We start from the raw sequence: 27,600 nt of genomic DNA on the forward strand, positions 1-27,600 counted from the left end.
CTCTTGTCTGTGATTGGCTGTTGTGTGTGCTAATTGGTCCGTTGATCTGTCCATCACTATGTATGTATGTATGTGCTGTGATGTTCACTTGAATATCATGACAGCGTTCATGTTTGATAATGCACAGCGGGGCAAGATAAAGAACGACAAGATCTTACGGTGGAGGATAGAACTCTCCACCTACAACTACGAGATCTTGTACCGTCCTGGGAAGCTAAATGAGCCTTCCGAAGCCCTGTCCTGTGCCACGTGTGCCACCGCACAAGTGGACTACCTCCGAGCCCTCCACGAGGACCTCTGCCACCCGGGGGTCACTCGCTTTTTCCACTTCATTAAGGCCCGCAACCTGCCCTACTCCATCGAGGAGGTCAGGACAGCCACCAGGGACTGCCAAATCTGCGCGGAGTGCAAGCCGCACTTCTACCGGCCAGAGAGGGCGCACCTGATAAAGGCTTCCCGTCCCTTTGAGCGCCTCAGCATGGACTTCAAAGGCCCCCTCCCCTCCACCGACCGCAACACGTATTTCCTGAACATGATTGACGAGTACTCCCGGTTCCCATTTGCCATCCCCTGCCCGGACATGACCACAACCACTGTCACCAAGGCCCTCCAGGGTATCTTTACACTGTTCGGGTTCCCCGCGTACATACACAGTGATAGGGGGTCCTCCTTTATGAGCGACGAACTGCGTCAATTCCTGCTCAGCAAGGGCATCACCTCGAGCAGGTCAACCAGTTCCAACCCCCGGGGAAACGGGCAGGTAGAGAGGAAGAACGGAACGGTCTGGAAGACTGTTCTACTGGCCCTGCGGTCCAGGACTCTCCCCGTCTCCCGCTGGCAGGAGGTCCTCCCGGAGGCCCTCCATGCCATTCGGTTGCTACTCTGTACAACTACCAATCAGACACCTCATGAACGTCTCCTTGTCTTCCCCAGGAAGTCATCCTCCGGGACCTCGCTCCCAACCTGGCTAGCGACACCCAGACCGATCCTGCTTTGGAAGCACGTGCGGGCGCACAAGTCAGATCCGTTGGTCGAGAGGGTCCACCTGCTGCACGCTAACCCCCAGTACGCCTACGTGGCGTTCCCTGACGGCCGGCAAGATACAGTCTCCCTCCGGGACCTGGCGCCCGCCGGAACCCCACGCGCACCCGAACCATTACCCCACCCCCTCCCCCCCCACAGCACCTCACTGGGGGGGTCCGTCCTCCCGCCGCTCCTACCTAGGCCATCCCACCCACCGACACCCCCTACAGGCGCCCCCCCTCTCGTGTCAACCGTTTGCCCCACCAGCGCCGTCTAGGGGTGACAAAGCTGCCATGGACGATGAAGCCACGCTCCCGGAGTCGCAGACGCCCGGACCCCTACAAGAATCACCACAGAGGCTCATACGATCCCGGAGAACGACCAGGCCACCCGACCGACTGATTGCTACACTGTAACTGTAACTGTAAATGAACACTGACTGTATATATCTTCCACGCTTGTAAATACTCACGGTACCTCCATATCTGATCATATCATGTTAAATGCAATTGTAACCACTGGCCACCACCCCCGCCGGACTCTTTTTTACAGGGGGTGAATGTGGTAGTATCAGGTATTGCAGTACCCGAGAGGCTGTAGGCCATTGGCTAAGCCTAGCAGCTTACCATTGGCTGTTTGGTATGTGGCTCCGCCCTGACAGGTGGGGTATAAGAACAGGTGCCGTCCCAGCAGCCCTCATTCTGTACCGAAGCTGCTGGGGAACAGATCTAGTCTATTAAAGCCTTCAGTTATGATACAACCTCGTCTTTGTGTTTAATTGATCGTGCATCAACCACCCCACCCCCAGCCTCTCCAGACACCAGCACCGACATCGCCCGGCACCCCCACCATCCCCAGACACCAGTCCAGAATCTCCCCACCCCACTCCCACCCTCCCCAGACACCAGCACCGACCCTCCCCACCCCACCCCCAACCTCCACAGACACCAGCCCCGACCCTCCCCAACCTCCCCAGACACCAGCCCCGACCCTCCCTACCCCACCCCCAAACTCCCCAGCCAACAGCCCTGACCTTCCCCACCCCACACACACCGTCCCCAGACACCAGCCCTGACCTTCACCACCCCACCCCCAACCTCCACAGACACCAGCCCCGAATCCCCCCCACCCCCACCCTCCCAGGACACCAGCCCCCACCCTCTCCACCCTACCCGCACCGTCCCCAGACACCAGCCCCTACCCTCCCCACCCCACCCCCAACCTCCAAAGACACCAGCCCTGACACCGCCCACAACGTCCCCAAACTTCAGCCCCGGCCTTCCCCACCCCACCCCCAGCCTCCTCAGACACCAGCCCCGACACTCCCCACCCCACCCCCAAACTCCAAAGACACCAGCCCTGACACCGCCCGGCACCCCTGGCCCTGGGTGGCCTCCACCCCCGTCAAACACAACACCCCCCCGCCCAGCCACAGCCCAGCTGTCTCGACATGTGGCTGCCCCCCACGCCGACCCCTACCTCCTTCTTCGCCGGCGTCAGCCAGCACGACTGGTTGACGCCGTTAAATACCATGTTTGATTTACGCCGGCATGAGCTGCGGTCACGTCGGCGGGACTTCGGCCCATGTGGGCCGGAAACTCGCACCAGGCCCAGGGCCAAGCACGTCGCGCCAGGTTTGCCGATTCTGCGGGCCGCGCGGTGCAATCCCCGTCGGCGAGCTTTTTCCTGGTTCGGAGCATCGCAGTACCGCCGTCGGAGCGGTGCGGCGGGATTTGTGTGCCCCCCGAGCGATTCTCCGAGCCGGTGCGGGCTCGGAGAATCCCGCCCAAGATGTTCTAATTTAACAGGGGCAATATCTGTGAGCATGTACCTTGTCCAAACAGAAGTCAACATTTTGAAGAGTCATTGATGCTTTCGGTATCATTTCTGGCAATTGACCAGAAATACTGGACTCATTTGTTTCATTTGCACTAAAAACATTTTTTCCGTGTGAAATCTTGTCGGCAGGATTTGATTCCCCATTGCCATTTGTGTTGTCCCATGAAAGTGAAGCATTTTCCATCAGCACTGCATATGGAGAGTCTTGCAAATTTTTCACATATACAACAGGATCTTTCATGACCAGGATTTTCTAATAATGGAAAATCAATTTATAAATCTGAATAAGAATATTGAGAATTGTTTAATTAATTTTCTAAAAGCAACTTGCAAGTATATATTTAAAGCAACAAATGTAAAATTATTAGCAAAGGTACTGATTTACCTTTAGTCTTTGTAAAGAAACTTTAGCCTCTGCGAACGATTTAACTGAAATTGGCAGACCGCTCATTGCGAATTTCATTGCGTTGAAAATGGCAATCACAGTAAATGCCTAGAGTGATGAGATAAATGAATTGTAAAGTTCAAAGGAATGGATTTGCAACCAGTCAGGATTACCTTTCACTCAGTGCACAATCAATGCTCTCTCCATTTCCTCTTACCGTGGATGCAGTCAAATCATATCGCAGCTGTGTGTGTACCATAAATATGAGGACTGAGGCCAATGTCGGTACAATGGGGATAATTGAAGTATTCACACTCTGAACATATCCTGCTTTTTCTAATATTTTCCGTTCATCTTTTCGCACATCTGTTTTAGAAAATGATAAAGACAAATTGTCCACATCAAAGCAGGGGATTTGAGTCCTGTAACATCCATAAAATGTGTAATACTTGAAAGTTTTCATCCTGGAAAATTATGCTTTTTCGTTGTTTAATTTTGAGGAAAATATAAAGATGCTAACATGTTTGCTTTCAATCATGTTTGCTTTAAATACGATTATATACAAAGGAGTTTGTTGAACATAACTTTCACAGTTGCATCACAGAATTGTGGGCACTTTGAAATAGCTTTTTATATGGAACAGGTTTGTAGTTAAAATATGCTTTTATCTGTATATAAAATTAATATCAAAATCATAGTTCTATGTGGAAGGGGGAAGACGAATTGGGGATATATACAAGTGGCTGGAGGAGCAGGGAGGTGAGTGGGTGGTGAAAATCAAGGAGAAATAGGAAGGGGAGTTGGGAAGGGAGATCAATTGGGGAGTATGGAGTGAGGCACTGTGTAGGGTAAACGGGACCATCTCCTGTGCAAGGATGAGCCTGATACAGTTTAAGGTGGTGCGCAGGGTGTATATGACTCGGGCAAGAATGAGTGGGCTATTTCAGAGGGTAGCAGATGAGTTTGAGAGATGTAGGCAGGGGCCAGTGAATCACACGCACATGTTTTGGGATTGTGAAAAATTGGGAGGATTCTGGGCGGGAGTGTTCGCAGCTTTAGCCAGGATAGTAGAGGAGGAGGTGGACATGGACCCTATGGTGGTGATATTTGGGATTTCAGAGAAGCCGGAGCTCATGGAGAGGAAGAAGGCCGATGTCGTCGCCTTCACCTCTCTGATTGCACGCCGGCGAATTTTTCTCGAGTGGCAGTCAGCATCGCCACCGAGGGTAACAGGATGGTTGGGTGACCTGTATGACTTCCTGCGGCTGGGGAAGATAAAATATGATTTAAGGGGCTCTGCAGAGGGGTTTGAGAAAAGGTGGGGATGATTGTGACTGTGTTTGAGGAGCTGTTCGTCGAGGCGGGGTGAAAGGGAAAAAAATGTCAACTGTATAGTTGATTGCTGGGAAGTATGTTTCCCGGGGTGTTTATGTGCTGTAATCTATTTTGATACAGGTTTGTAATAAAATACATTTTTTTAAAAAGATCATAGTTCTAATGAATGATATCTCTTATTTCGATGAACTGAAAACTGTGTTATCTTACCGCTAATAGAACGTGCAAATGATTTTTCCCATGCATACATTTTTATCAGTTTTATATGTGCCAACACTTCACTCATTAATCGCACCCGAGTGTCTGTCTGGCCAATGGCTTTGCGTCGGAATGCTGTGGTAAGTTGTGCCATGAGCATCTGAAATCAATTAAAAACACACAGAAATAATCCATTGCAATGTTACTGTCTGCCAGTTTCATAAACCAGTTTCTTAATTTTGAGTTATTTGATCGGGGAGGGTACACAAGACAATACCAGCTGGGCAAATGGAACACCTGTCAAGAGATACTTCCAAGAATAAGGATAAATAAACATTATTGACAAAGAAATGCAGATTAAGCAAAGGTGGCACGAAGTAGATTAATAAGTCAACAAGAAGTGAAATAGAAAGAAAGACATACTTTGCTGGACCTTTCGAGCGAATAAGTAGGAAAACACCAAGAATATGGGAACATCCCAAAAAAGCAAAGAAAATGGCGAGTGGCGGTGCCTGGGTAATGCCAGGGGCAGTGCTCAAATAGTGGCAGGGGGCAGTGCTCAGATAGTGGCAGGGGGTGGTGTCTCGGTAATGCCAGGGCAGTGTCCAGGTAATGCCTGGGGATAGTGCTCAGATAGTGCCAGAGAACAGTGCTCAGATTGTGCCAGGGAGCAGTGCTCAGATTGTGCCAGGGAGCAGAGTCTGGGTAATGCCAGAGGGCAGTTCTCAGATAGTGCCGAGGCAGTGCTCAGTTAGTGCCGGGGGGCTGTGCACAGATAGTGCCAGGGGGCAGTGTCTGGGTAATGCCAGAGGGCAGTGCTCAGATAGTGCCGAGGCAGTGCTCAGATAGTGCCGGGGGGCTGTGCACAAATAATGCTGGAGGCAGAGCTCAGATAGTGCCTGGGGGCAGTGTCTGGGTAATCCCAGGGAGCAGTGCTCAGATTGTGCCTGGGGGCAGTGCTCAGATAGTGCCAGGGGGCAGTGTCTGGGTAATGCCAGAAGGCAGTGCTCAGATAGTGCCAGGGGCAATGTCTGGGTAATCCCAGGGAGCAGTGCTCAGATAGTGCCAGGGGGCAGTGCTCAGATAGTGCCAGGGGGCAGTGTCTGGGTAATGCCAGAAGGCAGTGCTCAGATAGTGCCAGGGGCAATGTCTGGGTAATCCCAGGGAGCAGTGCGCAGATAGTGCCGAGGCAGAGCTAAGATAGTGCCGGGGGGCTGTGCACAGATAATGCTGGAGGCAGTGCTCAGATAGTGCCAGGGGCAATGTCTGGGTAATGCCAGGGGCAGTGCTCAGATAGTGCTGAGGCAGAGCTAAGATAGTGCCGGGGGGCTGTGCACAGATAATGCTGGAGGCAGTGCTCAGATAGTGCCAGGGAGCAGTGTCTTGGTAATGCCAGGGGCAGTGCTCAGATAGTGCCAGGGGACAGTGCTCAGATTGTGCCAGGGAGCAGTGTCTGGGTAATGCCAGGGGACAGTGCTCAGATAGTGCCAAGGCAGTGCTCAGGTAGTGCCGGGGGCTGTGCGCAGATAATGCTGGAGGCAGTGCTCAGATAGTGCCAGGGAGCAGTACCTGGGTAATGCCAGGGGGTAGTGTTCAGATAGTGCCAGGGGGCAGTGTTCAGATAGTGCCAGAGGCAATGTCTGGGTAATGCCAGGGGGCAATGTTTGGGTAATGCCAGGGGGCAGTGTTCAGATAGTGCCAGGGGACAGTGCGCAGACAACGCTGGGGGAAGTGCCAGCGGTAGTGCCCAGGCAGTGCTGGGAGTGCACCAGGGTGGTTCAAGGGTGAGTTTGTTCTCTCTCTCTGCTTTGTGGCAACCTTTAAAAAATGGTGCCCCAATCCTCGGCTGTCTATGTTGCTGGTGGCGTGGGGGAATCAGGGGCCAGCGGCATATTGTGGAACCCGTGACTTCATTTCTTTTTCTAAGTGCTGCGCTATACAGCTGCCATTGACATTGGCAGTTTCAAAACTGCTTTTCCAACCTGTCATCGGTCTTTGCTGAAGATGCTGTCCCTTGGGTGGAGTTTTCCCTTCCTGCCAATGGCGGGGGCATAACGTTCAGCATGATCGAAGAAAATCTATTTCCTGCCAGCAGGAAATTAGTTTGGTGTTTTGTTCGCCTAAACTTAATGGCAGGTTAAAGGCGAGTCGAATTTCCTGCTGATCCATGTTGGGAACCATATTGATCACATCTGTCTCTCATGAAAAGGCTAACTCTCTGGCATTATGTTCCCTCTCCAAGTTAAGTGCCGGATGAATGGATAATTAGAAAGATTTGTTTCCCAACTCAATACAAGTGCTATGCACCTGATGAGCTTCAGTTTAGAGATGATTTGGAGCTCAGTAGATGCAGTTTTTGCCCACCTTTAATAGCATTTCTGCCTGTCTCACAAGATGGACGAAGACTGGGCACAGGTGGTAAAACATGTGGGGCAGGGGCAGGTGGTGGCAGGACTATGTGAGGGAAGAAAGGAGTCAGACACAGGCCTGGGGGGGTGGGGGGGGGGGGGGGGGGGGTGACCAGGGAAGGGGTGGGGAGTAGACAGAAACAGGACTACAGAAGTGGGTGGAGCAGCGAAAGGCTGTCCTGGGGCAGAAGCCATGCTGCTGGGGCATATTGAAGATACTTTTCCAGGGCTGTGTGGGCCATGATAGAGGGCTCTGCACGGCATATAAGTCTTAGGCAGAGCAAGGTCTCTCTTTGGGCTGTGACGATATGGTGTGGTCAGTCGCCTAAGGAATCTGCCTGGGGATTGGAGCCGTGTGTGAGGCACAGAACACAGTCACAGCCAGGGGAGGCATTTGTATCCTGTATGTGGCTGAAATGTCATGGGGAGGGCTATTGGATGGTGGCGGTTTTCCTGTAAAGTCAGCGTGCATTTGGCCTGGAGAAGGAAGGAGGTACGTTGACAAAGGACATCAACATTGAAGAGATCAGGGTGAAAACTGGAATATCCACATGAATAATGAGCAAAGTGGGAGGTTGGATTGTAATTGGAGAAAGGGGAATTAGGAGCTAGTGAGTATGGAGGAAGATGGGAGGAACATGATGGGTGATGGGGGGAGGTTGGAAGCTGGCCTCCCAGACGAAGGTCAGCAGTACCATTTTTAAACTGACCTCACAATGATGCAACTCGAAAAACAAATGAGAAACAATTGATTGGGGATGGGCTCTGGGCGTGTGGGAGGAGTGCAGCACACAAACCCTTGTTTGGTTGAAGAGGCACCCTGTAACCGTTCTGCTCAAACCATGGTCAGCATGGCTCAGCTGTGTGCTGGACCTGGGGGTTTAATGAACAATGAGCTTGGCTCATTTACTAATGCTGTGCATTCAGGCGAGAATCCATTAAATTGAGGTGCTGCGGTACACATTGTTTTAATTGGATCCTGATCCTTACAGAGGCCAAATCAACAAAAACCTTTGGTGTGATTATGGTAAGTGAAAGAAGGTGTTGTCGGCACCTTCACTTGTCGGGGGATGTGGTAGCTCATATTTGCTACATTGTCCATAAGGAACTCACATAGCAGGGACATGGAGGGCATCCAATGTCATTTGATCTGAAGGTTACCATCACACACATACCAGATATAATTGAAAGAGTTCAATGCATGGAGGGTTCGCTCCTGGATGATAGGGAAACCATGGAGACATGGGAAATGATGCCTATTCGTCGTACATGGACTGCATCTGATGAGATACAATTCTGCTCATTTACCCACAAGATCCTTAATAGACCAGACTAATGGTCTCTTAAAGATGTGTTTCAGATGTTTGGACTGCTCAAGTGGGACTCTCCAATATTCGCCGTGGCGAGTGTCCCACATCATTGTTATTTGCTGCGCCCTGCACAACCTAACACTGCAAAGGGGGAATGTGTTGTCATAGGATGACATGGAGGAACTAGACATCTCCTCGGATGAGGAGAACGTTGAAGGGGATAAATCTAAGGAGGCCGAGGATTCAGACAAGCCACATGAAGATGCCTGATTCATGCAGAGATGAACACTTAGATCTTAACATGGCAGTATGCACCCAAAGCTCTGAGTTCTGTTAACATTGCCCTCACTGAGAGTGGTTCAACAAGACCATCCTGTGATTATTAACTAACATGCATTTATCGGAAGACTGCTAGATTTACATCCTCCACTGCCTTAGCATTTGGGAGAGACATTTTGGGATTTGACACAGCAGTAAATGATCATCTATTCCCTCCATCGATACTGCTGGACACTCAGGAAATGTGGCAGAAAGATTCCGCGAAGCATCGCTAGACAGCCAGTAACTTCATTGCAGTGTTACTGTAAGCCTACTTGTGACAATAATAAAGATTATTATTGTTATCCAGGCATAAACTATGCTCCTTGCAGGAAAGGTTCATCAGGACGAGCACCCACCTCTGAGAGCACATATTAATTCCCATCTAGCAGACATATAAAGTGTTAGGGAAAAAGACTCAATAGTTTCCACCTTAGTTGTCTCAGACATTCCCTTAGCATTTCTTGGCAGGACAAGGCCCTTAGCATAAAGTCCATCAGGACTTGAAGACTGATCAGCTATTAGCTCCACTAACTTTCTCAATACCCTTTCTCTGGTGATTTGAATTAAGTTCCTCATTGCCTTTTACTTCCTGATCCACAATTATTTTTGTAATGTTACAGATCCTCTACAATGAGGTCAAATGTAAAGTATTTTCAATTCACCTGCCACTTCCTTATTTTCCATTATTATTTCCCAAATCTCACGCTCTAGAGGACCAACATTCACTTAATCTGCTCTTCTCCTTTTTAAATTCCCGTACAAATATTCACTGTCTGTGTTATATTTCGAGCTAGTTTTCTCTCATAGTGTGCAATCTTACCAGAATTTGGCAAAGTGCCTGGCTCAGACAGAAAACTGGCGTGTTAACACTCCAGTTGCACAGACCAGTTTTCTCATAGATTCTTGAGCCCCTTTATCAAAACAGATGAGATGGCGTGGCGGGCCGCATAGAGCCAGCAACTGGCTCCAAACAGATTGGGGTGCCATCTTTAAAGGGTGTCCTGACCAGCATCGCAGCGAATGGCCCCCAGCCCCCATCATGGAGACCTTGAGGGCTCTCACCCCACCGGCATTCATCACTGGAAAACACCCCCCCGCCGCAATTTCCACTTTGTCCACCCACCACACATCAATGCATCGCCATGGTGTTCTTCTGCTAGGGTCTATCCTGGCACTGCCGTGGCACAAGTTGGTATTGCCAGGTTGGAACAGTGTCTATGTATGCCGGGCACTGTGTCAGGGCACTGTCTGAGCATGTCCCTCTCCCCCCTGGGGGCTGTACTTGCCTCTGCATCCCCAAGGGATCCCCTCTTCCATCTCCTGCCTGACCCAACCTCTTGTGAACCTGGTCAATGTAACATTACGTCAGCGAGTTATGACTACTTAGTGAGGGGGGATCATTTAGCGAGGGGGGAGCGAATAATATTAAAATGTGTCCAAGTTTATTAATCTAAGGCGTGAGTCTCGTGACATCGTCGGCGAGGAGTGGGGAAAATCAGGAAACGTGATTCCTCCAGCGATAATCGCATTTCCCAATTCTTGTAAGGTTTACTGCCCTCACCACTGATCCTGCGGGTGGCGAGAGCGGGCTCCAGATTCTTCCCTGTACTTTATTTTGTCACTCATTAATCTTTTAATTATTTTTTGTTGACCTTCATATTCTGGCCAATCTTCTTACCCGCCACTCATCTTTGTGGAATTATACGCTATTATATTTAAATTTAATTTAAAACTTTCTTTAACTTTTTGATTCAGCCATGGATGATGTGTCATTCCTGAGGGTCTTTCTTTCTCACTGGAATGTATCTTTTCTGTGGATTCTGAAATATCCCCTTAAATGTCTGCCACTGCACCTTTGCGGATTTATCCCTTAATCTAATTTCCCAGTTCAATTTGGCCAGCTCTGTCTTCATGCCTTCATAATTGCACATATTTAAGCATAAAACACTAGTCTCAGATCCATGCCTCTCTCCCTCAAAGTGAATGTCAAATTAAATCACATTATGATCACTGTTTCATCAGTGTGCCTTTGCCACAAGGTCATTAATTAATGTAACTACCACCACGTTCCTATTAATGGACGCTGCTTGAATGGCTTCCTATCCCATGGTGTTGAGATCAGGTCACTCATCCACCCTGCAGCCACCACTTTCAATTATACAGATTGAACCTTGAACCTGTTGGACAATTGAAAATGCTGAGGCTGTCCCACTTCTACCTTCTACACCCTCTTACCAGCCTCACTCGCAGGTGCACCCCGACACCAACCAAGTTAGAAGGCCCTCTCCTAATGGATGTGACTGCCTTCTCGTACAAAATGTCCAGGTAACCTTATCACTCCCTGATGCATTGCAATGTCTGCAGTTCAACCTCCATCTCAATGATTCAGAGTCTGCAAAGCAGGCATATTTGTCCTGGATCACCCTGGTATCCAGGGACCAAACATGCTGCAGTCGCAACACAATACCTGCCTTGTCATTTTTATTATCCGTTAATTACTTTTAAAGTTCCGACATCCTGTTCCAGGGACGAATTATCATCTGGGCTCATATAAACCCAACCTGCACATTTGTGTGGCTTGCAAAATTCAAACCCCACCCATATGTGACTTTAGGAGGGAATTTTGTCTTTTCACATGGAGCCAGGTTTGCAGTGCATTTTGCAAATTGTAATGAAGTGTGTGAGCAGTTTGGGTGCAGAGGCAGGCTAGTTAGAAGGTCTGCTTCAGTTCTCTAAAAACAGCAACCCGGCTCCCAACATTGTTTAAAGCCCTCTAAGCCTTACACCTCATCACCCACTCAACCCCCCATGCTACCTCACATTCTCCCATGCCTCCTCATATTTCCCATGCCACCCAAGGCACCTCCATGTCACCATGTATCTTTCTTAGCCACTCACTCAGTTTGCACTCTGTACAGTTCTCAGGATCTATGCAATAATAATAGAAATTATTTTAAAATCATTGAAAAACCATTAAACCTCTAGAAATCTAAGACAACCCTGAATTCAAACCCATTGTCATTGATACTGAACCAAAGAACCTAAGGGAAAATATGTTGAAATCCCTCCAGTACCTATTAGGTTTGTAAACAAACATTGAACCATGTAAAAGACATATTTGGTGTTTATAGGCTCGTAAATGGTTCAGTGGATCTTGTATCAATAAGACCACCGACTGAGCTGAAACCTTTGAAAACCAGCCAAGAATTCACAATGGAACAGTTTTCATAAGGAAAACATCCACCTCTACTGACAGAACAGATATCCATCTGTTTTGTCAACCAATGGAGAGGAAGCCGATGCAAACCACTTTTCTGTCTTCAGAAGAAGGAGATTTTTTAAAAACAGCCAAATCTGCTAGTCCAATTAAATCAAAAGACAAAATCATGACATCAGAGGACATTTTTTAATACATTATTGCACTTTCTCAACAGGAAAAGTACTGTAATGCATGAGAATAATTACATAGAAAGGTAGGAAATAGGAGCAGAAGTGGGCCATTTGGCTGTTTAAACCTGCTCCTCCATTCAGCATGATCATGGCTGATCCTCTATCTTAACGCCATACTCCAGAGCCATTTTGACACCTTTGGAGTCTATAAATCAATCTAATTTTCTCTTCAACATATTCAGCGACTTGGCCTCTGTAGCCTTCTGTGGTTTGATTTTGTTTATTGTCATGTACAGGTACAGTACAGTGAAAAATATTTTTTTGCGAGCAGCTCAACAGATCATTAAGTACATAGAAATAAAATAAAATAAAGTACACAATAGGGCAACACAAGGTACACAATGTAACTACACAAACACCAGTATCAGGTGAAACATATCGGGGTGTAGTGTTAATCAGGTCAGTCCATAAGAAGGTCCGTTTAGGAGTCTGGTAACAGTTGGGAAGAAACTATTTTTGAGTCTGTCCGTGCGTGTTCTCAGACTTTTATATCTCCTGCCCAATGGAAGAAGTTGGAAGACTGAGTAAGCCGGGTGGGAGGGGCCTTTGATTATGCTGCCCGCTATCCCCAGGCAGCAGAAGGCGTAGATGGAGTCAATGGATGAGAGACAGGTTTGTGTGATGGACTGGGCTGTATGTTTACCACCATAAGAGTGAAGACATTTCTCCTCATCTCAAGTCCTAAATGTCCTTCTCCATATTCTGAGACTGTGACCCATTGTTCTAGACAACCTCCCCCAACCAGAAGAAACAACATCCCTGCATCCGTTTGTCCAACCCTGTCAGAATTGTATACATTTCAATTAAACCCAATCTCTCCTCATACGGCAATCCTGCCATTGTAGGAATTAGTCTAGTGAACCTTCACTGAACTCCCTCTGTGGAAGTATATCCTTTCTTCGTTCAGAAGACCAAAACTGCACACAGTACTCCATGTGCGATCTCACCAAGGCTCTGTGCAGCTGCAGTAAGATCAACATTCTATTTACCTTCCTAATTGGTTCCTGCACTTGTATGCTTGCTGTCAATGCTGGTCAATGGAATGATAACTTACCTTTGCAGGACAAACCCCTATGATGATTTGCGACATTGAAAACACACCTACATTACATTTCAGCACCTGATGGCAACATCTGAAGGTGTAAAACATTTTACCTTTCAGGATGTTTTTTGCAACTCTGCCAGCTTTCCAGTTTTTTCATAAACTCCGAAACCCGAAGTCCTTTTAATGGGCCTCCAAATCTCCGCACCATCAGGCAAGTATGGTTTGGGGGAGGAAATCTGATTTTTCACCCCCCATTTAAAATGGTGAACTCAACCTCAGCAGGGGGAGTTGTTTGCACACGAGGGATTATTGATTTAAGAAAGGCCAGAGGAAAATGGCGTGTGGTCAGGAGTCCCGGAAAAAATTGGATTTCCTCCAAAAAAAAATCAAAGTATGGCCATTTGCACAACAAACGCCCCTCCACATACAAATAACATATTCAAACCCTTGAAGTGATGCCAAGAAGACAAGTTGTGAGGAAATGTTAAAAAGATATATGAGACAGGGTCTTGAAGAAGAACCTAAGGTTCTAAGTGATACAGAAAAGGCTAATGTCAAACACTATTTCAAATACAGTAAATAAAGGCAGAGGCACAAACTGGTAAACAACATGTTCAGGAAATACTTCTGCATTTAAACAATGTTTGACACTAGGATGATTGTGGAGACAATAACATTGGATACATTTAAAATGCAGGTTGGTTCTCTAATAGGACAAATTTATGTTTCTACAGAAGAATGAGCTGGATGGTCTGAATGACCCCCACCTCTGTATTTACCATTTTGACCTTTGTGAACTGAGTAATAAGAATAAAGTAGACTTTTGTCAGTTAATATATTTTATAATATATTTAACTATGGGAGGGGTGGGGTTGGTGGGGGGAGGAGGATGGATGAGATATCACACTTCTGTGGTTCTCGGAAGCGGCTGTCCATATAAGTCACAGCTGCCTCCACTTATGTCTGATTTTGATGAGGTTGGTGCCTGGAACCCAAAGAGTGCACATTAGATGTGGTAGATGCAGGCATGAACCTTGTGGATTTATTTGAATAGCCAGGATACCCTTTTGGAGAGGTAAGAGGCTTCTTTTTGGAAATGGTCCCTGGATAACATTGGGAGAGTCAAGACATCCTTTAGGAGGGGTAAGGCACCCTTTGGGATTTGGTGCCATTCGGGATATTTAAAAGTAGACCTGATTATGCGTAAAAAGTATATCAACTCATTGGAATTGGTTTGTTGTCAAAGAACTGTCAAGCTGTTAAAAAACTGTCAATCTGTCAAAGAACTATTAAAGTTATCAAAGAACTGTCAAAACTCATTCGAATTGTCAAAATGCATGGGAACACATTGTGTATTGATCCCTCCCACACAGGATTCAATGCATATTCCACCTGGACAAATTAATGGGAATCTTTGGACATGATAAAGAAGTACCTGGTCTCAAACCCAACCTAACAGCTACCTGGTTTCAACATTCTGAAGAAAGAGTTCAGGTTTTGGGCTGGCCAAGGCCCCTGCTTAGCCAACCGCCACAGATGGGGCATTAGTCCTAGTCCCCTAAGTGCCTATGGGAGAGAGCATACTTTCACCACATCATAAAATAATTTTCAATCCACAGACTCAGTGGAGGACTATCCACACTCAACACAGCAGGACTGCAAGAAAATGCTTGGCTTAGGGACTTTGCATTCACTAAATAAATAAAATGATTCAGTTGGGTACCAGAAACATTTTGCTTAAAGTAGACAATGTTTGAAAACCTAGTTACCTACGAGGTGAATAAAGCCACACTATTCCATGGTTTTAAACAACCAAAATTGTTAAATTGTTTAAGCACGGTAGCATTGTGGATAGCACAATTGCTTCACAGCTCCAGGGTCCCAGGTTTGATTCCCGGTTTGGGTCACTGTCTGTGCGGAGTCTGCACATCCTCCCCGTGTGTGCGTGGGTTTCCTCCGGGTGCTCCGGTTTCCTCCCACAGTCCAAAGACGTGCGGGTTAGGTGGATTGGCCATGCTAAATTGCCCATAGTGTCCAAAATTGCCTTTAGTGTTGGGTGAGGTTAGTGGGTTATGGGTATAGGGTGGAGGTGTGGACCTTGGGTGGGGTGCTCTTTCTAAGAGCCGGTGCAGTCTCGATGGGCCGATTGGCCTCCTTCTGCACTGTAAATTCTATGAAAATAAACTATACCAGACAAAGTAAAAAAAAAACAATCTCCAATACCTATTTTACACTCAAACATGCATAATTAATCTGAGGTAGACATGAACTAACAGTCAAACTGTGGTCAAACAAGCCACACTGCACATTAAATGGTTGATGCTACCCAAACAGATCTCATGGATTTCTCCGCAGACCTCCGAGACGTCAGTAACAACTGCGAATCACAAAATATTGAGAACTCCAACTTTGACTGCCTCAATGACTGCTCACCCCCGGATGGTTTCATCTCTTCCCCTGAGGTGGTGCTCTATGAGATTCACAAAGCTGCACTCCACTTGTTAGGTGGTTTGGCCATGATAAATTGTCCTTCGTGACCAAAAAGGTTAGGAGGGGTTATTGGATTTCGGGGATAGGGTGGAAGTGAAGGCTTAAGTGGGGTCGGTGCAGACTCGATGAGCCGAATGGCCTCCTTCTGCACTGTATGTTCTATGTTACTTCCGACTCTAATTGCTGGACCCTTCCTAATCTAGCACAGATTGCTTAACTTCACTAAGCCGGCACTGTGCCAGGTTTCTCTGAGTTTCAGTCTCCTGTCTGCACCAAGCTGTAACTGGCACTCAATTCTTCTCTGAGCCTTACTGTCACCAGCTCAGAACCAGCAACCTTCCGCCACTATCCCTGTACCCTAGGACTTTCCTGAGCCAGCTTCACTGAACAATTCCCAAGACTTCTCTCAGCCCTAATTACCTGGATCCTGCCAACACCTTTTTGATTTGGACCTCCTTCCCCACTGCAGATAAATTGAAACCAGAGAATCTACTTAAGCCCCACTCATCTCCATGCTGACCAAGATAATAGAATGAATTTAAGCTAATTTAGCTGTTACTCCCAAAACAAAACAGAATATCTCTCTGGACTGCACCTCTTTGTAAGCAGTGCGTACATCATGGGTGGGATTTACGGACCAACCCACCGCGTGAGCGGGACTCACCGATCCCACTTTTGTCAATGGGATTTCCCGGTGACTGCACCCTTTGGTGCTGGGAAACCCGTGTGCCAGCGTGGGACCAGAGTATCCTGCCGGCGTGAACAGCCGGTAAATCACGCCTCATGTCTCCAGTTGACCAGCTAAGTAAGTTTTATGGTTCCATCTCTTCCATTCTGACTCTATTAAACAAACACATAGGCTGGAATTTTCCAGCGATTGGGATTCATGTTTCTTGCCCACCGGTTTCCCGGCAGCATCAGGCGGCTTCAATGGGGAGTCCCATTGGCAAATAGTAGGAATAGAGAATCCCACTGCCAGCGAATGGCGTACCACCGAGAAACACGTGGCTGGGGGACCAGAGAATCCCACCCGTAACCTTCTGAATTGCCAGGTTCATTTTGGTGTTCCAGCAATCTCTAAAGCCCAACATTATCTTACCTTCCGAACAATAATCTTCCCAGAGATAAGCAAAAACACCAATTTTTAACAACTGCTAAAATTCATTGGAACTGTCAAAGCTGTCAAAGGATTTAACTCTGCAGGATTTAAAATGAAAAAAACACGAGTGTTATTTAAGAAAAATCAATGCTTGATATTTCATCTGTTGACATCAGCCTGGGGGTTATCATTATAGGATTTGTGCTGCATGACTGATTATACAACCTAACATTATCACAGTGATTGTGCCTATTAAGTGAGCAGTTCCATTGATAGCTCCAAGTGTTTATAGAATAGAGATGTCTGTTTTCACAAGGAATTATTGTTTTGACAATGGAAGTGGTTTTTGCATAGTACTATCATCAATAGACATATCAATTTCTTTTATGTCAACATGGCTCTTGAAGTTCGCCAATGGTGGTTGCTAGATGAGTTGGCATGGAGGGGTAAGGGAAAAGGGTAGTGGGTGGTGAACAAGGGTTGGCATGAGTTGGCACAAAATTTGCATTGGGGCAATAACGGATGAGTGTGGGACATGAGGTATGAGGGCCTATAGAGAGTAGATAGAGGGTAAGGGTCATTATTGTGGTATGAGGCAACTTATGTGGTGAGTGGGGGTGTGCGATGGCAGATGGACAAGTGGGGCCTTTGGGGGTGGGTAGAGAGGCATGGGGTAAAATAGAGTGAAGGGGCCATGGGGGTGGAGAGGGGTGACATGGCATGGGTTGGCATGGATGGCGCATGGGGTCACCCATGGGGTGGGGAGAGAGAGGAGTGATGCCTGAGATGGTGGAGGGCTCTTTTTTGTTCTCATAATTTATTAAATATCCTCACCAAAATGCCGGAGCACAGAGTCAGGCCTTCTGCCCAGCCCGACTCTGCACCTAGCAGCCTGTGCACTAATTCCAGGGGTGGCATCTAATCCAGCTCACCACTGTCCTCCCCACCACCTGGAATGAAAATCCGACTTCTGGCCACTTTTTACCGGTTCAGGTTTGGTGAAGTCAGGAAATGTCCCATCTAAATCCGGGTCCTGATCTACATGCTCAAGTGGATGTAAAAGATCGAATGTCACTATTTAAATAGTACAGAGATCTTTAATTATTCAATTCAATTTTGTGGGAGTTTGCCAAACATACCGGCAAAATAGCAGTGATTGCGCATTAAAAATAATCCATTGTTTGTAATGTCCTAAGCATAATAAGATGCTAAATAAATGCAAGTTGGTCCTCTTAATTTAGGTTATAAATTCAAACTCAGAATGTGAAGCTTGAACTCCTAATCATCTAACTCAAAAGTAAGGGTTCTCAAAATTTGTGATGATATGTTTTGTTGAGCATTTCATTGCAATGTCATACCTGAACAGGTATCAATAAAATAATAGCAACAATTCCCATCAAGACTGTTGGTCCAAGGATAATGTAGGCATATATTGTGCAACTGATCAGCAATACTGGACTACTAAGTATTAAAGGACAATACATAACAGCTTCAAAGAGTTGTTGACCATCAGTTGATAGTAGGTTCACAGCCTGCAAAAAAAAAATGAATAAATTAATTCCAAGTCATTTTTTTCGCTCTCTGAGTCTGATTTCAAATCGATCTGTATTTAACACCGAAATATTGCAAACCTCCCTTTGTTTTCATGCTTTGAACAGTGTTGTTTCTGTCACACATTTTCCCTTTTTTGGAATACAAAACTTAAATCCGATGTGCTATTTCCATTTAAAAAGGGAAAAATTATCATTTTTGGGGAGAGGTTTTTAGTCCCTAGGTTTCAAAAGGGCAAATATAATTTTGATCATTAAGGTATTTCAGAGAGATTTATACTCTTGCCATGTATATAGTAGCTTCAGGACATACAAGGTACATTTAGAAACAAAGCTCAGAAGACATGTACCCCTTTTATTTATGGCAGCTGCTGTTTAATTTCTTAACCAAATTAATAGGTCTTATGATTTTAAGGTTTTCAGAAGCGGTTAGAAGTGCTTCCACATTCAGGTTTGGTACTCTGCAGGTCAGCCTGATGCTGTACCTATCTGATATTCTCTTCTTTCTGGAGAGAGGCAATTGCACAATTTGCATTAATCTGCTTTCCGGAGTTAACATAGGACCGGGCTTTACAGTTTTCGGCGGGGTGAAGGAGAAAAGAAAGTGAATGGTTCGCTCACTCCCAACCATGCCATTTCAGCCCGCAAATCAAGATTCCGAAGGCCAATTAGCAGCTTCTTGGGGCAAAGGCAGCTAAAACTAACAATTTGAAGAGATGGGCCAAGTCCAATACAGCGTTTATGCTGTGACGTCAGGTGGAGAAAGGTTACTCTGGAAACAGGAAATCAGTCACCACCGCCAGTTTAAAAAAAAATCTGCCCTCGAACTCTATGCCAGTCACAAACATTGAATACATAAAGTGTAAAAAGATGCAAACGCTGCCAATTTCACCAGCTGACTCTGCTGCTCATGATCCTGTCGGCACACAATCTCTGCTCATGATCCCGGGCAGCCCTCTTCACTCACCCTTGTGCCACCTCTTTATATCTGCCAAGAATCACTTCCAAACCTTATCCCTGCCAACGTCTGAGAAATGGAATTTCATAGATCAAGACGTAATTTCATAGAATTTACAGTGCAGAAGGAGGCCATTCGGCCCATCGAGTCTGCACCGGCTCTTGGAAAGAGCACCCTACCCAAGGTCAACACCTCCACCCTATCCCCACAACCCAAGAACCCCACCCAACACTAAGGGCAATTTTGGACACTAAGGGCAATTTATCATGGCCAATCCACCTAACCTGCACATCTTTGGATTGTGGGAGGAAACCGGAGCACCCAGAGGAAACCCACGCACACACGGGGAGGATGTGCAGACTGGGCGGAATGGGCAACAAAAAAAAAAAATGAAAACAATTGAGTCTTTAACCAGCTCAACAGCTAGTTTATTTCAAAATGATGGGTGGGCCTCTGTTATAACCTGCCTGCTTACCACTGGCTGGGGACTAATGGCAATCCCACAATCCTTTGGGACTATGAGCTTCCCCAATGAGGGGGGCAGAGAAATCATTAGCAGATTGCCTGCATAAATAAAGCTGGCCAGTTTGGAACCAGCTAGAGAGGAGTGAGCAGCAAGGGAGTTGCTGCTGCTGTTGTATATATATGTTATTGTAAATAAATGTTATTTCTTTCTATCCTTCAACTCATGCTGGATTCTTTGTGGCCCTCACAAAACTGGTGACGAAGGTTAAAGTGAATAGCTGTCTACGCTGCTGAAGCCACCTCCCTGGATTTTTTTGGATACAGGTTGGAAGTTATTTTTCTATTACACCATGCCTCTGTATGGACGTTTGGATGTTTTCGATGCTGCGCTGGAAAGTTGGAACCAGTACGCACAATGGTTGCGTTACTGTTTCCGGGCAAACAACATCACCGAAAGTGAGCGCCAGGTGGTCATTTTACTCACCGCCTGCGGCCCGCATATGTTTGGGGTGATTAGGAGCCTTACGTACCCAGCTGCGCCGGACACCAAGCGTTTGATGAACTTGTGAACTTAGTGGGGCAACATTTTGACCCAACCCTGTCCACGATAGTCCAGTGTTACCGGTTTAATACCGCTGAGAGGACCTCAGGAGAATCCCTTGCAGAGTTTCTATCCAGGCTACGTAGGATTGCGGAGTACTGTGACTATGGTGAGACCTTGTCAGAAATGTTACGCGACCATTTGGTTTGCGGTATTAACAATGCGGCCACCCAGAGAAAGTTGTTAGCTGAGCCAACATTGACTTTTCAACAGGCCATTCAAATAGTATTGTCCTGAGAGAGCGCAGAATGGGGAGTGCAGGAGCTACAGGGAATGGAGGTGCATGCCTTGGGGCGCAACCCCTTCCGGCCAAAAACGTTTCCCCGCACCCCTGCCATACCTGAGGTGAGGCGACGTCCGGATCGACGCCACTGGCTGTTGGACGTTCCTCCCCGAAGGGAGCCTTCTCCAGAACCAATGGATGAGGAGCCATGTCCGTGTTGGACTTGTGGGCGCCGACCCCGTCACGGACGCCGGTCATGGGGGTGCCAGAGGCACCGTCGTTCTGACAGAAACTGGGGCCATACCTTCCATTTGGATGAACCTGCGGCGACTACTCCCGAGGACATCGAGACGGAGGACGACTGCTTGCAGCTGCATTGTGTGGCAGCTCCCCGTGTGACCCCCATTAAGGTGACAGTACGGGTCAATTGTCAGCCGCTTGAGATGGAGTTGGACACTGGCACAGTGGTCTCTGTGATCGCCCAGAGGACATTCGACCGCATCAAGCAGGGTATACAGACCCTTACATTAACCTACACGGGGGAACCATTGGACATTGCGGGAACTACGATGACCCCAGTTGTTTATGGACACCAGGAGGGGCGTTTCCCACTTATTGTGGTGCGCGGCCACAGGCCCAGCCTGTTGGGTTGGGACTGGTTGCACCATTTGTGGCTGCAGTGGCAGCACATCCTCCAGACAGTTTCTGGAGGGTTGACAGAGGTGCTAGGACGGTACCCAAATGTATTCCAGCCCGTATCCAAGTCAAACCAGGAGCCACACTGCGCTATTTCCTGTCACGCCCGGTGCCTTACGCCTTGCTCAAGAAGGTAGAAGGGGAGCTCACTCATTTGGAGACCTTGGGTATAATCAGGCCCGTCCGTTTCACTGACTGGGCAGCACCAATTGTACCTGTAACAAAGCCATGTCCCACAGTTCGCTAGTGCGACGACTATAAACTTACAGTGGATACGGCTTCCCGGCTCGACTGATATCCAATGCCTCACATAGAGGATCTCTACGCGAAGCTTGCAGGTGGACTCTCGTTCACAAAATTAGATGTGAGTCACGCCTACCTACAGTTGGAGCTGGACCCCGGCCATATGTAACTAATAATACACACCAGGGCCTGTATGAATATACACGGTTGCCCTTTGGGGTATCCTCTGCCTGCGCTATTTTTCAACCCGTCATGGAGGGCAGCTTGAGAGGTTTACCGCGTGTCGCTGTCTACTTAGATGATGTTTTGATTACAGGGACGTCGGAGAAGGAACATGATGAGCTACGTCAGTACCTGCGCAGCAAAGGCATTGCCTCGAGCAGGACTACGAGCTATAACCCCCAGGGAAACGGGAAGGTAGAGACGGAGAACATGACGGTATGGAAGGCCGTTCTTCTGGCCCTCAGCTCTAGAAGTCTCCTGATCCCCCACTGGCAGGAGGTCCTCCACGACGCACTCCACTTCATCAGACCACTCCTCTGCACAGCCACGAATGAGACCCCTCATGATCGTTTGTTTATCTTCACCAGGAAGTCCATCTCCGGGGTCTCACTTCCATCTTGGCTGAAAACCCTGGGACCAGTCCTTCCCCAGAGGCACATGAGGAGCCATAAGACCGACCCCCTAGTCGAGAGGGTCCAGCTGCTCCACGCCAACACGCAGTACGCCTACATCGCGCACCAGGACGGACGGCAAGATACGGTCTCCCTACGGGACCTGGCGCCAGCTGGTTCCCCTGCCAACGCGCCCCCCCTCCCCGCTGCCCGCCACCACCCCCAGCATCCCATATGCTCCCCTGGGTCTTCTGTATTGTCCCGCACCGACACTGCCGCCACCCATCACCCCCCTGCCATCCCCACACCCCAACCGTCCCCGACACGCCGGACTGAGGCTCAAGCTCCAGACACAACGCCCCTGGAGTCACCACCTGCAACAACCGTGCCCACCGCACCGCCAGAGCTGAGGTGGTCAAAGAGAATGATCAGGCCTCCAGATAGACTGAATAGGTAATAACCCCACGTCACTCCCTCTGGACTTGATTTTTTTAACAGGGGGTGAATGTGGCGAATGTATTCACCTAATGCATGTACGATACTATAACCTATGATCTATGACCTGGAAGTGGTGATACAAGCTGCTTCCAGATACTGTACTGTAACCCCGGTGGGCTCCACCTCTGGCTCCGCCCTCAACGTGGCCATATATAGAACGGCCGCCTGTGGGCGGCATTCATCTGTACAACCGACGGTGGAAGACGGTATCCTCTTGTGGGGGACGCGTGTGATTGTCCCGGAAAAAGGACAGGAGCTGATACAATGGGCATCCGGGTGTGACCCAAAATGAAAATGTTGGCCCGGAGTTATGTCTGGTGGCCAGGCCTTGACACCGACATTGAGAAGGTGGCCCAAAACTGCTCCATTTGCCAGGAGCATCAGAAGCTTCCTCCGGCCGCACCCCTATATCACTGGGAATGGCCAGGGTGGCCTTGGGCACGCTTGCATGCGGATTCCATCGGCCCTTTTGAAGGATCCATGTTCTTTCTATTAATCAATGCCCAGTCTAAATGGTTAGAGGTGCATAAGATGGTAGGCACAATGTCCTGCGCAACAATTGAGAAGTTGCGTTTGTCTTTCAGTACGCATGGCCTCCCCGAGGTGCTGGTCACGGACAACGGCACTCCATCCACAAGTGAGGAGCTTACGAGGTTTATGAAGATGAATGGCATACGCCATATTCGCACCACTCCATACCACCCGACTTCCAATGGTTTGGCGGAGCGCGCAGTGCAGATATTCAAACAAGGCCTAAAGAAGCAGTCTTCTGGGTCTATGCACCTCCTCCGGCCGGCGTGAGTTGGCGCATGCGTGTGAGCGCCAGCATTTGCTGGCGTCATCCCGGCGCATGTGTAGGGAGGGTTCATCTCCGCGTCAGCCATGTCGGAGGACCACAGCAGCCGACGTGGAGGAATAGAGTGTCCACACGGCATAGGTCCGCCCGTGGATCGGTGGGCCCCGATCACGTGCCAGGCCACCGTGGGGGCACCTCCCGGGGCCAGATCCCCCCGAGGACCCGGGAGGCCACCATGCCACCAGGTCCCGCTGGTAAGGACCTACTCTAATTTAGGCCGGCGGGACCGGCAAAAAACGGGCGGCCACTCGGCCCATCGCGGGCCGGAGAATCGGCTGGGGGGCCTCTGCCAACGGCTGCCGACCGGCGCGGGGCGATTCCCACTCCCGTCAAATCCCCGGCACCGGAGAATTCGGCAGCCGGCGGAGGCGGGATTCACACCGCCCATGGTTTTTCTCGGCATCGGCCGATTTGGCAGTTTGCACCCGGTGATCCAGTGTTCGTTCGCAATTTTGCTGGTGATGCCCAGTGAGTCCCTGGCGTTGTCATTCACTGAATGAGCCCTATCTCTTACCAGGTGCAAGCTCATGGTCGCCTCCAGCGAAGCATGTAGACCACGTTCGGTCCAGAAGACCATCTCTTCCAAAGATTCCCCGTTCCCGGAGCTCATTTCCACAGAGACCAGACACAGTGGAGAGTATTCCTCACAATCTTCCTCTGGTGCCGCACTCAAAGCCTACGCAGGTCGTTGCAGAACCGCGTGGAGGTAGAAACGCCGAGATGACGGAGGCAGAGGACTCCGACTCCGAAATGGAGACGCAGGACGCCTCAGCGGGGGCGTCCTCAGGCCCACAACCCGTGGATGTACAACCGGTCCGCCGTTCATCACGGAAGCGCCGTTCTCCGTCTCGTTACACACCGCCCGATCCAGCGCCTCGTGCAAATGGTGTCCATCCTGCGGCAAAACGTGTCCGACGCCCTCCTTCGTCAGGGTCTTTGGTGGATTCCTTGGATTTTGCGGGGGGAGGGAAGTTATAAACCTGCCTGCTTACCATTGGCTGGGGACTAATGGCAATCCCACAATCCTTTGGGAGTATGAGTTCCCCAATGAGGGGGGCGGAGAAATCATTAGCAGATTCCCTGCATAAATAAAGCTGGCCAGTTTGGAACCAGTAAGAGAGGAGTGAGCAGCAAGGGAGTTGCTGCTGCTGTTGTGTGTGTATATATATATATGTTATTGTAAATAAATGTTATTTCTTTATATCCTTCAACTCGTGCTGGATTCTTCATGGCCATCACAAAAGCCTCGTTGCCAACATCCAGGAGGCCACCATTGAAGCCACCAAGAATTTAACTGGACTGGCCACCTTAGGATTATGACAACAAGAACAGTTCCAACTGAGTCTGTGTATCCTATGGCAAAGTGACCCAGCATCTGACTCCCTAAAGGATGTCCACCATCTGCAAGGCACTAGCTAGGAGTATGAGAGAGGATTGCCAGTTATCTGGATGTGTGCACTCCAACAACACTAAAAGAAGCTCCAGGACAAAGCAGCACATTTGATTGGCATCCATTCAATGGGTTTAAACATCAATTCCCTCACCATTGGCGCATGGTGGCAGCAGGATGTACAATCAAACAATGTGCACTGCAGCAACTCATCAAGGCGCCTTCAACAGCACCTTCCAAACTTGCCCAGTTACTAGAAGGACAAGAGCGGCACAAGCATAGGAACACCACCAGCAGCAAGTTTTTCTTCCAAGTAAAACACTATCCTAACATGGAAATATTTCATCATTCGTTCATCATTGCTGAGTCAAATTCCTGGAATTTTCTCCTTAACAGCATTGCAGTTTACCTTCACGGTAGTTCCCAAAAGTTTCTTGTGCTGCTCTTACCTGAGTCTTCTTCCCTTTTCCTCGAGTAGTTGATCATCTACTACCTTTCCTCAGCCTCACCATTTCTTTCTACCTGTGCTCTGAATGCCCTAGAAACGTAGATGGTCCAGGAACTCTCCACCCTGTTGTTGAGTGAAACGTTTTTCAGACATTGGGCACAATTGAATTTGTTATTGTTTCCAGAAACTCCCATTTCCTGCAAAATCCTGTCATATTAACGAGGCTTGAAGGACTCGGAAACTCAAATACTTAAAATATTCAGAAAGTAGTTTTCAAGCCAACTACACTTTGGGATGGATTTTTGCTCCCTCGCTGGTGGGTTTGAAGTTAGGGCACTTAAAGTCCAAGTGGTGGCCTTTCCGCCACTTACCTGCCACCCTGACCTGTCCGAAATTTTATGGGAGAGCATTGGGTGGCCTGCCCACCCTTGGGCCTATTGAAACACTCAATTGACCAATTAATGGCCAATTAAGAGCCTTAACCTGCTGCCAGAGGCATTTTACCATGGCAGGGGTGGCCTACACCGTCTAAGAAGCTCGGCAACTTCAGCTGCGTAGGCTGGTGTTGGGCAAGTGGAGGATGGGAACCTCCTCTGCTGGTTGTCTGGACCCTTCAGAGGCATTGCCGAGGTCATCTCCCCCTTCAACCTCCCCTATGGACTATTGAACCCAGGCCCCCAACCACATCGCCAGCCTTGCCGAGAACACTGACCCGTGATAGACCTGAGCTTTGCAGCATGATGGGACTGCCATTAGTCCCAGCAGTGACTACTGCTCCCGGCTGGCACTGCCAGAACTACAGGACTACTAAGTTATTGGTATCGTCGGTGGGCTCCCCCCAACCTTTTAACCAAGGTGATAAGTGAGGACTGTGGCGGCCCATTAAGTCCAGCCCTTCGAAACCGAGCGCCAGTTGATGCCAAATTCTCTGCAATCACTCAGCTGCCTTCTCCTTTAGCTGAACTTCATATGCCCAGTCTATATATCCTGTCCAAATAAGTCAGTATGCACATACTTATCTGCATAGCCTTACTTGTTCAAGCTCACTCTGTATGCCTGCTAAACTCATTTTTATGCAAATGTGTTTCCTGATCTTCTTTCAATAAAAACTCACCCAATCTCTCACTCGCCCAATCTGTCACAATATAAGTATGCTCAATGTGTTGTCAGATCCGCCTATTCACTGTCACATTTTTACCGAGGAATATTTTGGGATATTTTGGAGACTGATTTGCACCTCCCTCTATTATGCCATAAAACTAAATGAGTGGCCTTCGTTATTCTTGTATGTTCCTACACCTGTGTATTTCAGTTCCCTGACAATAATTACCCCACAATCATCACAATTAAAAACAGATTATCTGATCATTAAAATATTACTGTTGTGGGAGATTTTTCATTCCTTTCTGTGAGCATCGCTGGTTAGGCCAGCATGTATTGCCCATCCCTAATTACTCTTGAAGGTGGTGGTGAGCTACCAACTTGAACTGCTGCAGTCCATGTAGGTACACCCACAGTGCTGTTCAGGGAGTTCCAGGACTTTAACCCCGTGACAGTGTAGGAACTGTGATATATTTCTAAGGCAGGATGGTATGTGCTGTGGAACATAAGGGTGGTGGTGTTCCCATGCATCTGCTGATGTTGTTCTTAGTGGTAGAGGTCGTGGGTTTGGAAAGTACTGTTGAGGAAGCCTTGATGAGTTGCTGCAGTACGTCTTGCATAAGACACACACTGCTGCCACTCTGCATTGGTGGTGAAGGGAGTGAATGTTTGTGGAAGGGGTGCCAAACATGCGGGCTGCTTTGTCCTGCACCCTGTCAAGCAGCTTGAGTGTTGATGGAGCTGCACTCATCCAGGCAAGTTGCGAGTGTTCAATCTGTCATGGGAGTATCCCTTTAAGAAATGTTTGGTCTTACCATATGACTTGTAGCTGGCTTCAATGATGTCATTTGTGGGTGGAGCTGGGCTGTGGCTGCCGGTTGAGAAGGGGGTTTAGGTTTTTGAGATTCAGTTTCGGTTTCTTGCTTTGGACTGCAGAAGAGAAGCAGTGTTTCCCTGTTTTCATTTTAAAGCTGATCTGGGGAACTGAAAGCACATTTGGGTGTGGCAAACTGCCTTGGTAACTTTAAAGATAGAGTTGCTTTCCAGAAGGAAT

At 48.2% G+C, this 27,600-nt stretch overlaps 1 protein-coding gene across 1 annotated transcript in view; it reads right to left on the reverse strand.

The window, feature by feature from the left end:
• LOC140430223 (ATP-binding cassette sub-family C member 12-like) overlaps positions 1–27,600 on the reverse strand; it is a 244,029-nt gene that overhangs the window by 202,104 nt on the left and 14,325 nt on the right. The window contains exons 5-9 of the mRNA XM_072517656.1: positions 18,262–18,435; positions 4,793–4,940; positions 3,465–3,613; positions 3,248–3,355; positions 2,855–3,115 (exon numbers count right to left, since the gene is read on the reverse strand). Of these exons, the coding sequence (XP_072373757.1) occupies positions 2,855–3,115; positions 3,248–3,355; positions 3,465–3,613; positions 4,793–4,940; positions 18,262–18,435 (840 nt within the window). The remainder of the gene's footprint in view (positions 1–2,854; positions 3,116–3,247; positions 3,356–3,464; positions 3,614–4,792; positions 4,941–18,261; positions 18,436–27,600) is intronic.

The sequence above is a fragment of the Scyliorhinus torazame genome, chromosome 10 (assembly GCF_047496885.1).
Source record: "Scyliorhinus torazame isolate Kashiwa2021f chromosome 10, sScyTor2.1, whole genome shotgun sequence".
Classification (NCBI taxonomy): Eukaryota; Metazoa; Chordata; class Chondrichthyes; order Carcharhiniformes; family Scyliorhinidae; genus Scyliorhinus; species Scyliorhinus torazame.